The sequence below is a fragment of the Nannospalax galili genome, unplaced genomic scaffold, assembly GCF_000622305.1.
Source record: "Nannospalax galili isolate Female #2095 unplaced genomic scaffold, S.galili_v1.0 scaffold1328, whole genome shotgun sequence".
Classification (NCBI taxonomy): Eukaryota; Metazoa; Chordata; class Mammalia; order Rodentia; family Spalacidae; genus Nannospalax; species Nannospalax galili.
This window is the reverse complement of record NW_008358795.1, coordinates 649,101-662,259: the sequence shown is the minus strand read 5'-3', so window position 1 is coordinate 662,259 and position 13,159 is coordinate 649,101. Positions and strand designations below refer to the sequence as shown.

The 13,159-nt window shown below is 54.6% G+C and overlaps 1 protein-coding gene across 1 annotated transcript; it reads right to left on the bottom strand.

The window, feature by feature from the left end:
* Nucleotides 1–3,530: 3,530 nt before the first annotated feature.
* Ovol1 (ovo like transcriptional repressor 1) lies at nt 3,531–12,598 on the bottom strand. Its single transcript, XM_008822209.1, has 4 exons — nt 12,499–12,598; nt 6,059–6,276; nt 4,093–4,282; nt 3,531–3,826 (listed from the first exon to the last, which is right to left on the bottom strand). Exons 1-4 carry the CDS (start codon nt 12,596–12,598, stop codon nt 3,531–3,533), a joined length of 804 nt encoding a protein of 267 aa, XP_008820431.1.
* Between the last annotated feature and the right edge of the window lie 561 nt (nt 12,599–13,159).

Sequence of the window (13,159 nt, the reverse complement as noted above, 5' to 3'; positions counted from 1 at the left end):
CCGGCTACTCCTTGTTTGTTTTTTAAAGACAGGTCTCATTAAAATAGTGAGTTCTCACTGACCTGGAACTCCCTACATAGACCAACCTGGTGTTGGCTTCAAAAGTTTCATGGATTGATCAGGGATTGAGCTGGGGATGTGGCTCAGCTGATAAAGGGTTTGCCTAGCATGTGAGCTCTGGGTTGAGTCCCCAGCACCACATAAACCAGGTGTGGAGGCACAGGCCTATAATAGCAGGTTTGAGCTTTGTCTCAAAAATACACAAAGGAATGAATGAATGAATGAATAAATAAATAAATAAATAAATCCTCCTGCTTCTGCCGCCCCAGTTCCCCAGTGCTGGGATTACAAGTGTGCGCCACACCCAGGTCTCTTGGTTATATATTGACTGCACTAATCACATCTCTGTTCCTGGCCAAGGCCTATCACCCTATACTTTTCTTGTTTCTCCCTTAGAACCCTCCACCCTTCAGTCTGGAGCACCTGAAAGCTTGTGATGTGTGACCATCTGGCCCAACACTGCTGGGGAGGGCTTTTCTGAGGTGGTCCACCCTGGGCTTACCCAAGGAGCCAGAGAAAAGGCAGACACTCAGAAGAGCCCTAGAACCAGGCATGCCTCCTGCCCTGGAAATTGTCCTTTCTCCTTCTGAAGTTGACACAGCTCCAGCCATGGGCTCTCCCCACTTGGATGTGTAAATGAAGTTTGGTTGGACTTTCTCAGGATGAGGCTTCTCCAGAGGAAAAAATTCTCGATGACTACTGTTTAAAGAAGCAGGTAGGGTTAGGCACACTCCAGTCTTCTGAGCTTCTCACAGTGAGTTGGAGATCCCATCACTGTTTTTCCTTTTCCCCATAGTACCTGGTACCAGCCTCTGCATACCTCCCAGAGTATACACTAGTGACTTCAGCCTAGAATCCCTCCTCCTCTTCTTCTTCCTCTTCCGCCTGCTTTCCCATCTGGACCCTGCATGAACCCCAAACCATAACTCAGAGTCTAAGGGCCCCAGAGCAATACTGGGTATAAATGGTGGGCAAAGCCAGGTAATTTCCAAATTTCCTTCTAGTTTGTTTAGCAATGCCCGACTGTGTAGTCTTCCTGTGCATGGTGTTGCTAGGTGCACACCCTGAACCAGGCTGGCTCCTAGTTGGTTGTGAGACTGTACTCCCTGATTTCCCTGCTGGGCTTAGGGGCAGTGACAGACCTACTTAAGGATGGATGGAGGAGGTTGAGCTGATCTGTGGAACATGCTTCTGAGTGTACCAGAGGTGGGCAAGCACTGTGTGTGGTCATCCCAGGGGTCTGACTTGGTGTCCTGCCACTGGGGATATGGTTCCTTTCCTTTTAGTCCAACCCTGACAAGGTCCTGGGAAGAGGCTAGGATAATTGCTCCCCAGAGCGGGCAATTTATAGAGGGTTGAGAGCTCTGGGTCAATGAATGCCCTCAGTAGGAAACCTGAACGTTAGACAGGTGAGGAGAGCCCAGGGGAGGCCCCCTACTCCCTTCCCAGAGCAGGACAGGCTGGACTGGGATCCACAGACACTGACCACCTGAGACCTAGTAACTCACTTCATCTAGCTGGGGTAGATCCCCTGAAACTGGAGTTATGGATGGTTGTTAGCCACCATGTGGGTGCTGGAAACTGAACCCAGGTCCTCCATCCAAACCAAGGCAACTGTTTGGATAGAAGCAGCCATTGTTTTAATGAATTTATCTGCATGAGAGAAAAATTGGCCCAAGAGAAAAACACAACAAAACCCCAGAAATACAGAAAATATTAGTTCTTTGACTTTAATAGTTGGAAGGAAAGTTATAAAATAAGACAGACAACACACAGCTTCATGATTGCCTCGGATTGGTAATGAACTCAAAGTTGCAGAAATGTAAACAAAGAACTTCCAGATAAGGTGATTTTTACATTCTAGAACATACAGAAAGTAAAGTAAGTCTTAAGAGTTGGTCTATACATAGTTCAGAGATAGTGACAGTCTAAGAAGTTTCCTTCCTCCTAAGTCAGCCTGAGGGTGGGGTCAGATCCAGCATCTGTGCAAACATCGTCTCTTGGCCAGGTGCAGCCATGCAGTGTTGATGGGCTTTGCTATTCAGAGACTTCCCTGCCTGTGATGTTCTGGGCCTGTCTTGTCAGTCCGTCTCTCTCATTCCCTGCAGGCTGGCTATAACCCTTGCTTGTCTCCTTTGACCCATAAGATAGTATCCTACTGACCTACAACCCTCTCCTGATCTCAGCAGGATAACCAGCACCACCAGTGGACAAAGACCCACTCCCTCAGAGGAGCCCCTCAATCCAAAGGCACTTAAAACCTCAGCTGGGCCACTCAGAAAACAGAAAAAAAGGCTACAGAGAAACTTTAAGACTCTTCCCTCTGGTATGTTATTAGTCTGTCTCAAATTTTGCTGTTGCTCAAGGATTCTTGACTTACCCAAGAAAAAGATGAGACTTCCAGCCTTGTCCTGCACTTGCCTTAGAACTTCAGACAGTGGACTTGGACTTGGTGTCAGAGAATTTTCATCCCACCTGGCTGAAAAGCCCGGACCTACCTCAGCCTCAGGCCACACCCAACAGTGAGCTACCATCAGGCTCACCAGGAAACCTGGACCCTGGAGAAGGATGTGGAGGCAGGTGAAGCCAGGGAAGGAAGCTCAGGAGCGGTGAGGAGCTGTCCAGGAGAAGGACCGAGAGAGCAGTCTGTCCTCTGGGCTGGACTGGAGGTCTTTTGTAGAACATCTCAGAGAACAGGGTGGGTCTCTGCACAACTACCTCCAGAGCCAAGGCACAGAGGTTTGAAATGTCCGGGATAAATAGAACCAATGGGAGTGGAGAAAAAGCCAGCTCCATCCCTCTCAGCAATAGTTTTACCATGGGCACCAAAAATATATTAATATCTGTACATTTGTCATCTTAAAAAAACAAAGGAAATAAACCCTCCTTGGCATCTTGTGGTTGGTTTCCTAAGACTGAGGTGATATGTGGAAAGGCTGCATGTGCACATGTACACATAAGTACATACACACAGAGTAGTGGGACACATGTGCACACACAGCTATGCACATATGGGCCCCTGATGAAAAGGCAGAGCCTTTGGAACCCTGAGAATTAGCCCTGTAGGCCTGTGGGCTGCTGCCAGTGCCACCCCCACAGTTGTTTGTGGGGATGCTGTTTGCCAGTGTCGTGACTCTGCTGTCCATGGGGGACCCACTGCCCAACTTGTACTCAGGATCCCCTCTTGCCACATCTCCAAAGTACTGCTGCAAGGAAACAGCCTGTTTATAGGCAGCTGTTCTTAATCACCTGGCCTCACTCCTGCCCAGACACATAAGCTCAGAGTGGCCTCTGCCAATGAGACAGACTTCCAAAAATAAGCAGAGGTCAGTGCTGGGCTGAGTGAGCAGTGTGCCTGGGTGGGGGGAGACTGAGGCACAGGAGCTCTGTCCTGATCACTGGTGTTCTGGCAAGAAGTCACAGGATGGTGGACTGCCTGGGCAGCAGGGAGGTGCGGTTAACCTGGTCCCTCAGAGGTGGGGGCTGCCCTGTAGCAGGGAAGTAACGGTGTTCTGCAGGGCCACAGCCACTTTCTTGGAGGTCTTGCGCAGCAGCGGGCTGTCGGGGTGGTGCTCCTTGAGGTGCAGGACATGGCCCTCCTGGCTCTCAGATGTGCAGCCACACTCCTCACACACGTACAGCTTGGCACGGCGCTCCTTGTACGCATACTTTTGCTGTACGCCGTGGATCTTCTTGAGGTGAGATTCCAGAGAGCAGCGCTGGGTGAAGGCCTTGTCACACAGGCTGCACTTGTAGGGCCGCACACCTACAGGTGACAGGGGTCAGCATCAGGACCTGACAGGGACTGTAGAGCCTGTCTAAAGCATCCACACAGAAAGGGTAGGGCACCTGACTGCAGAGGGACTAAGGCCTGGCTAACAGCCAGTTTCCCGAGTGACTCTTGAATCACAAGTCTTCATCTGTGAACTCAGAGGACACTGCCCTAAGCTCCAAGATTTCCCTCCCAGTTCCCACACTGCCTCTGCCAGGCAGGTCTGAAGTGTTCCCTCCTGACCATTAGCTTCCACTTACCAGTGTGAGTTCGGACATGTCTCTTGAGGTCAAAGGTGTCATTGAAACCCTTCCCACAGTATGTGCAGAGGTGCCTCTTGACGTCATTGTGACACTTCATGTGGCGATTCAGCATGCGCTGATAGGTGAAGGCCTTTTGGCAGATGTGACAGGTAAAAAGTTCTCCGTTTGGACTGTCCCCCAAGGTCACCTGTGGGTAAGGACAGTATTTGTGGCAGATATCGTAAAGTTGGGACTAGAACCTACCAGATGAGGAGGACAAACATGCCAACTCCTTCCCATTCCCCCCAGCGCTCAAAAAAAGGAAGCCCACTTTTCAGAGGCCCCAGTCAGTGTCACTTACTAAGAGGGGCCGCAAAGAACCCCTGGGTACAGGTCCAGCCTCCTGTTGGGTTCCCAAAGCCCCTTGGAGGCTGTCACCTTGAACTTCTGATCCTCCTGATTTTACCTTTCAAGTACTTGGATACAAGCATGGGCCACCATACCTGCCTGGTTTATGTGGTGCTGAGGGTTCAACCCTAATCTCTGTGTGTGCTAGGCCAGCACACTTTACCCTCTGAGCTACATCTTCAGCCTTAGAAACCTTTTTTTTTTCTTTTGGTCTGTTTGAAACGGACCTCACTATGTAGACAAGGCTGGCCTCGATCTCACAGAGATCTGCCTGCCTCTGCCTCCCAAGTGCTAGGATTAAAGGTATGTGTAATCACACTGGGCTAGAAATATTTTTTTATTATGGAAAATTTCAATTTATACAGTAGTGCAAAGGCTAATGTCATGAGTCCACGCCTGTTGCTCGGTGCAGGAGTGCAGGTCTTGCCCCAGCTGTCCCTTCCCTTGCCTGGGTCATTTGATGCAATCTCTGGGTGCCACCAGACACCTCTGAAAATGTGCTGCTTAGCATTACCGGTGGCCAGGTCTCTTCCCTCAAATTTATCCACGTTCAGTGACTGTGTGTGTTCTATGAAGGGCCTGCCACTGGCCATTCCTCCTGAGATCCTGACCGTGTGTCACACCATACCTCTCGCTTGGCACCTGTCCCTCTGTCCTGCTTTTTTGGCACCCAGCGGAATTCCCTGTCTCTTGCTAGTTAAAATTCTCTGGGTTAGGACCTAGTCTTCTGGTTCCTTTCATGTCCTGTTCTGTTTTCTGCTCTTCCTCCCTTCAGGGGTCTGATGAGCAGAGGAAGGGACAGTGAGAGAGGATGAGGGGCACTTTCAAAGTCAAGAGAGCTCTGATGGCTATGACCAACCACACAGCCTGCCTAGATTGGTCCCCTCCAGTTGCCCATACCTGGCCTCTGCAGGTAGGAGGGATGACATTCTACTTCCAGCCCTCTGCAGTCTTGTGGCATGAGGGGCGGCCCTAGAGATACCCTTCCACCACATCACTGCTGGCAGGTGGGCACTCCCAAGTCCTAGGGCTTTCAGGAATGTGGGTTCAGTCAGGGAACTGGCTGTTTGCTCTTCTTGGCGATGGGGCATCTGTGCGGCCTCATTCAGTGCTGCTGAACGTGAGCAAGGTGGGGCAAAGGTTGTTCCTGCCCTGTGCACAGCCTGGTCACTGCTGTATGCCAGAAGGAGCAGCTAACGACCCAATGGTCCAGACCTCTTCCTTGATATGGCCCATAGATGTGTTTTATATAGTACTAAGAGATGCAACTGGGCCTGGCTCTGGCCTAGGGACTTTTGTGTTGAGGGGTGGCTCTTCCTCTAGCTCTCCTGGTCTCTTGTAGTCAGAAATGAAGCTGACCACCCACTGACATAGACTCCAAGGGGTTAGATGCTCTCACTTGAGAACTACATCTCTCCCCCTCCTGTGCTTCAGCTAAGTTCATCTCTTCTCTGCACAAGTCTCAGTCTAGGACCCAGATCAGTCTCTCCTGGGTCACATTTGTGCTCCCATCTCATGGACTAGACACAAGCCTCTGTGCATGCCCCTGGACCCCAAGACAGTGTGAGGTTATTACCTTCATCTTGGTGCGTAGGAAACTTTGGTCTCTGCTCTGGGGATCTGTCAGGCGGCTTACATCTTCAGAGGGCAGCTGAGCCACCACACAGGGCACTGGGGCCACACTGTAGCTGGAGTCCCGAAGGCTCATGTCCAAAACCAGGGGGCAGGAAGGGGGTTCAGCCACTGATGGCTCTGGCTCCTGGTAGGGCTGTGGTGGGCAGAAGCCCAGGCTGACTGGGGAAAGAACAGTCAGGTGAGGGTGGGTAGAGAAAAGATAATTCTTCAGGGTTTCAGAAAGATTCCCCCGCACAAAGATGGCTGGAACCAGCAGCCTCCTTTCCTCCCCTAGCAGGCATGTAGGTGAGCGGGGTAGCCCCCAGCCCAGCACACACTGTACCTCCCTCTTGCCCCATTAAAGTAATCACAGGTGACGCCAGGCAAGCGCCACTGCCCCTGAGTAACTTGTCTTAGCGGAACTGGGAGAACTAAACTGCCTTGCCAATTATGCCTGCAAAGTGTCCACCAGCCCCACCTGGGCCAGTTCCTCTGGATTCTAGCCCGTCTTCTCTCCTCCAGGGACAAAGGGCACCACAGGAAGCCCTGGCCAGGGAACGGTCCTTCAGATTCATCCTAGCCCCTAGAAGGGTCCCTGTCGATCAGGACCCTTCTAGGTCTCCCCTCCAAGCAGATTTAGATGCTAGCCTTAGGGGTTCAGGTGGCCCTAGCCCTTTCTCCTCTAGCCTGGCCAATCCCTGCTGTCACAGCCCATCAGGACTCCATGCTCAGGCAAACAGCCCAGGTGGGTGGAGAAGGGAGGAGGTCAGGGAGCAGCAGGTGGATGCTCGTAACAGTCTCCGGGCGCTCTGCCCAATGCTTACTCAAACCTCCCCCACAGCAGGACCGCTCACTGTGGCTGTCAGACCCGGCTCCCTCCGGCAGTGGCATCACCGATACCTGGCAGCCCTCTGACAAGGCCGCTCCCCTTAGCAGACACCGTGAACTAAACGGGCCAGGGAGGCTGGGCTGAGAACCAAGCCTTAGTTCTTACAGGAGAGAAAAAGCAGCATAGAGGTAGTAAGGCCAACAGAGCTGGGGCAAACGGTATAATTTTTCAATTATATTTTCAACTAGTCAGTACAACCTATGCTTTGTAGTTAAAAACCTATACATTAGCAACAATTTCCAAGTTTCAGAAGGAGAAATCAGGAGGGACCCTGAGACAGAATGAATCTGAGGGACTCAGAAGGTGGAGGTAGGATTTCAGGGCCCCAAGCCAGGCTCTCTGCACCCTCCATTCCAAGATGCCAATGGAGGGACAAGGACCCAGGCCTGAGCTACTGCCCTCACAGCTTCTCCGGGGCACCAGGCTGTGGGGGAAGGTAGAAAAAAGTGGCTCTGAAGCACCTGAGTTTCGGGAGAGGCCCAGCTCTCGCCCCCTCAAAACACAACAAAGGTCTGCCTGGGGAAGAATGCGCCTGCCTGCCGCCCAGAACTCGTTCTGCTGGCACTGGCGTCCGTCTGTCCGGGGGGACTTTAATGAGCCACCTCATTCCAAGAGTTGATTCACCAGTGCCTGGCCCTGGCCTGGGCCCTGAACCAGCATCCCATCTCTCTCTGAGCCATGCAGGCTGATGTCAGGCCCAAGCTCTGGGTCCAGCTTTCAGAGACCTGTCTGCCTACAGAAGGACCTGGGTGATTGGGACTTGGGGAGAGAGAGTAGACTTGGGGTGGCTCTGGTGCCCACTCACCAGCCCTGGATGAAAGCCTGAAATTACGTGACAGTCTCCATTTCTCAACCCAGGTGGCAAAAAATGGACATTTCTACCATCTCCTGTCTGCCACTCTGGGTTGGTGTGAATGAGGCTTCTGAAAGCCAGCCGGGCCACTCTGCCTGGGTGCAGGAGCCACAAAGGGTGGAGTGCCAGCCTATAAGGTGAGCTGGGCTGAACTCAGCTTGAGCCGTCACACTTGGCTACCTGGAAGCTCGGACTTGGGAGTCTCAGGACTGCAGCCCATCGGGAAGGAACAGCCTCTGCCTACCTTTATCCTTCACACAAACCTGGGAAGGCTGGTGCTGAGGACAGTGGTGAGGGCAGAGCCTGCTGGATGAGCACTCAGTGCTGCCTCTACCCTGAGCAAGGGGCCCACGAGGCTGCCAGGGAGGGGTGTTTGCCTCATCTCACCTATCCCACCAAACCTGTCTCCCTGCCACCCCCACAAGTGTGTCCCTACCAGGCTGCACGCACAGGGAGTGTGCATCAGTGTGCTACCCACCCAGTCTGAGTGTCAGTGAATGGCAGGAGGCAGGAAACAAAACTGGTTGGTTGGGCCTTGTTGGTGCTGCTCTGTGTCCCCTAATTAGATCTTTCCGGTAAGGCGGTGGCTACTGTGGCTACCACGCATTGCCCACCCACAGCCATGGAGTGTGGCAAGGCCAAACCAGCTGGCCCTCTCCACCCACCCTCAGGGACTGCTGGTTCCCTTCTGTTGCCTTTACTGGATGATGTCATGGGCCTGACCTAGAGCAGCGGACTAGATATGCAAAGGCTGTCCATCCAAGGCCTGTCTCCTACCTTAGCCTCCACAAGTCTCCGTTCTTTCAGCACTGGCCCAAGCAGTGGACAGAATGCCAGGTCCTAGCCCATAAAAGTCCTCAAGATGTGGCTGGGCATGAGGCCTGCTCCCTAGTTTTCTTGGGAGAGCAAGTTAGGTTCATGTGTGGATGCCCAGTCTCTTGGGTCCCCAGCTGACCACACAGGTGCTGGTGTGTGTGGGGGGTGTCAACTCTTTCTGAATGTGGGCCTGCACATCCCAGGCTGGCTTTAGGCAGCCTTGCACCCTGATCAGGAAGAGCTGGGCCCCCTGAGTGCAGCTCCCTCAGTTCTGCAGGTCAGCTAGCAGTCACCTGAAAAGGAGCAGCAGCAGCCAGCTGGAAGATGCAGCAGCACCAGGAACACAAGGGGCCTGTCTCCCAGCCTTTTGTTGCTCTTCTGTTTAATGTCAGAGTTCTCTAGGACAAGATCTGTCCTCCTTTCCCAACTGCTTTTTATTCAGTGTCTGGGCTGAAGTTAGACTATACTCTTGGGTCCTCATGGCAGGATGCCTGGCATCCTTTACCCTCCCACCCAGCATGGCTGGGGTGCCTCTTTGGGTGCCATACATTGCATACAAAAAAATAAACGGTGATGCAAAGACCAGCCCTGGCCAAGCTGCTCCCCACCACCCTGTGCCTTAAGCACATGCCCTCACCTGCTCTCCTGCCACAGCCTGGCAGTTTCTGTCCTGGGACATCCAAGTTTGGACAGACATCTTAGCAGCTTGAGCAACAGTGTCTCTTAGGACAGGTAAGAGTCCCATTGAGCGTATTCCTGGGGCCCAAGTCCCTTTTCTATCTTAGGTGCTGCCTGCCTGTCCCCTCCCAGCCTTGTTCCCTACCAAACCCCTCCCTCACTGCCCAGTACTCACAACAGTTACTAGAATGCTTAAGGAGAAAGCCTAAGCTGACTTTTCAGCCATTCCGACTCAACCTGGAAAGAGTGGTCAAATTCTTATACTACTTAGTGGCAGAGCCAGGGAAGGCCATGTTAACTTGAAGGAGACCCAGGGCTCCTGCACCTTAGCCTTTCTAACCTGGATTTGGGCATGTCTTTGTTTTTTGAGACAAGGTCTCATGTAACCAAGGCTGACCTCAAACTTGATATGTAGCTGAGGCTATCCTTAAACTCCTGATTCTCCTGCTTTCTCCTCCCAAGAGCTGAGATTAAAAGTACATGCCACCACACCCAGCTTCTGAGCTTTGGGCATGTGCTGCCAGAACAGACCATCGGAGCCGTACTATTAGCCAGAGGGGAAGCTCGGAAGTGGTGGTGGTGGTATGTGGGGGGCAGGGGTGGAGCCTTCAAGAGGCCCCTAGAATTCTCCCAGAGCTCCAGCTGTCAGGCTCAGTCTGTCCCTCAATCCCTTCCTAGACTTATGACTTCACTCAGCAAGGGCTAGCCTCAGAGTAACTGTCCTACTGCCTCATTCTCAACAAACCCAGCAACCTTCCCCATTACTCCAGTCAACACTGACATAACCAAGTAGAGTCTCTCACCAGGGAGGTCGGAGGAGGTGGAGAGGAACCAACTGAATCCCTAACCCTGCCATCTCCCACAGGAATAAGGCTGTTTCCTCACTGGCCTTCTTTCTCCTGCAGGGTACCAGCCTTTGAATGACCCCTCAGCGGCAGGAGTGCGAGGCTAAAGGAATGATTCTACCCTGCGAGTAGACTGTCCAGAAGTCTGTGCAGGGAGAAAGCCTGCTGTGGTTGTGAGGCCAGGCCCAGCAGCATACCATCTTCAGCCCAAGGCAAAACCTTTTCCCCTCAGGTGGCCTCCATGACGATTTGAGGGTCTCAGAGAACCCTGGCGGGAAAGTCAGAACTTGCCGGCTCCCATGTTCCCCAGCCCTCCCAGTAGGAACTGGGTCACTGCTTAGCTGGTCAAAACGTGCCAGGAGTCTGTAAAGTAGGGTGTCGGAAACGTGCCCAGCCGGCTCCTGGGGTCACGGTTCGCTGGTGTCGGCCCAGGCAGGAGACAAGCCTCCACAACACACACCCCTGCTCTGCAGCCATCAGAGGCATCCAAGCATGAACTGATGACATTCCTTTTCCATTTCCAAAGACGGTGGGAAAACTCCAGTGGGCCACATGGCTTTAGAAAGAAAATTAAGTCCTGTGACTTCCACCCACAGGGTTTTCTCCTCACTTGGCCAATGAGGGGAAAGGCTTACAAGAGCTTATTTCCTACCCTGGACCATCCTGAAACAGGGAGCACCTGTCTGCATGTTTCCTCACCAGGACAGCAGTGACAGGTGGCAGCGACTACCCAGAGGCCTCCTATCCACCTGATGGGACAGCCCTTGGGGCACAAGTCTCTGGCTTTGGTCACCATTTCTTCGGTGGCTGGCAGATCTGTGCTGGGGAAAAAAATTCTCTAGAGCCCAAGGAAGACTTAATGATTTGAACAAGCATAATTTCTTTGTCCTTTGTAAAAGTCAACACATGATCTGTTCCTGATTGGGATGTGAAACAAAACTAAAAATAACAGCACACTGAGCCAGGCTCAAGGCTCAGCTCACCTTTAACACAGTCCAAGTTCAGTTTATCAGATCCCAAGGAGCAGCTAAGCAGCAAGTCAAACACAGGTTGGGGAGGAGGCTGGAGCAAGGAAGGGGCTGTGTCCCTCACGGGCCTTCCGGAGGTGGAGCACTGGCCAGCTAGCCAGGAGGCTTAGCGAGACAGAAACTACAGAGTCCCAAGCCCGCACCTCAGGTCTTTGAAGAGGAAGCCACTTCCCTTTTTGCCTCCTGTATCCCCCACTTGGGACTCCAGGGCCTTCTGGCCCCTTCCCTCTTTGAGGGAGCCTGCAGAACAGCGGTTCAGCCCCCTAGATAAGGTCCTACCAGCCACTGGATGTACAAGACACTGGGCCCCGGCAGGTCCGACACAAAGCTCTGACCACAACACCCAAGTCTCCAACAGCTTATTCAGGAGAGAAATTGAGGCAAGAGCCCTCACAGGCCCCTCACCCACCATCTTCATTTCCCCACTTATTAAGGCCAGGGCGGTGCCAGAGAGCCTGCGGATCAAGGGTCAAAGTCGGTTGGTTAATTACCACCTCTCCCCCCTTGGAGGCCTGGGCTGTACACCCCTGCCCCACCCCCTAGGCCGGGAAAAGGGAGTCGCAAAGTCGCAGGCCTTGGGACCAAGAATTTTGTAGAGGGTGGGGGAAGACAGGAGCCACCTGAGGAAGATGCTGCTGGGGGAAGCCACAACTCCAACTAGGGCTACTCATTCCAAGTTGACCCGGGCGCAGGTCAAGGCGTCTTCCCAAAGTACACCGGGTGTACCAGCTTCCTTGAGCCGGGACCCTGGCTGTGGGATGCACTCCTCAAAACCACCTTGTGCTCAGTGTGTCCTCCGCAAGGCGGCACAGGGGTGGGACCCCAACCCCAGCTGGTCTCCAGGGCAAGAGGGATGCAACAGGGGTACAGCAGAGTGTCTTCCCCACCTGCTCCGGGACCGCCCCGCTGGAGGCCAGAGAAACCCGGGGGTCCTGCACCTCCACTCTCGTCCGGATCCCGACCGGACCAGCGTCCTGGGGGCGTCTTTCTTTCCAGTGTAGCCTGCCCGAAACTCAGCTCCCTGCCCGAGTGGCACCGCTCCAGTGCCCCTCTCCCGCCTCCCGGCAGTCCGGGTTCTGGATTTACGACCCCAGGGTCGCCCGAGCGGTGACACACCCCGCTGCGCCCCAGCCTGCGGGCGGTCAGGGCCTGGGAGCGCCGGGACCTCGTCCTGGCGCCCCCGCCCCCACCCCTCTCCGCGCGCTCCTGGCGACTGGGGTCGTCTGGCGCGGGCTAACGGGGCGGCGGGCACTGCGCCCCGCCCTCCCGGCGCCCGAGCCCGCGGCGCCTCACCTGGCACGTAGATCTCGCCGCGCTCTTCGTCCGGGAGCTCGCTCCAGTTCCTCTTGCACGTGGAGACGCATGGCTTCTTCACCAGGAACGCGCGGGGCATCCTCTCACCGTCCCGGCCCGGTGCGGTGCGCTTCCGTGAGCCGAGGCGGGGGTCGTCCCACCTTGTCGCAGCCGGGGCCGGGCTGGGGCGCAGAAACCCGGCAGTTCGAGGGGGAGTCACCCAGGCGTACCCACGCTACGTGGACAGACCGCGCGTGGCGGTTCCCACTCGACTGGGGGTCGTGGCTGCCCGCGTGGGAGCGGAGCCCTTGAGGCTGGTGCACCGGGCTGGGAGGCGGCGGGGAGGCGTCCCTCGGCAGCACTGGCGTCCCCGCGGCCGCTCGGAAGTCTTAAGTGCGCGGCAGTTCGAGGGGGAGTCACCCAGGCGTACCCACGCTACGTGGACAGACCGCGCGTGGCGGTTCCCACTCGACTGGGGGTCGTGGCTGCCCGCGTGGGAGCGGAGCCCTTGAGGCTGGTGCACCGGGCTGGGAGGCGGCGGGGAGGCGTCCCTCGGCAGCACTGGCGTCCCCGCGGCCGCTCGGAAGTCTTAAGTGCGAGCTGGACGGACGGGTTCGCGCTTTATTGGCTCGCGGCGGTGAGTGTTGGTGGCTTGGGCGGG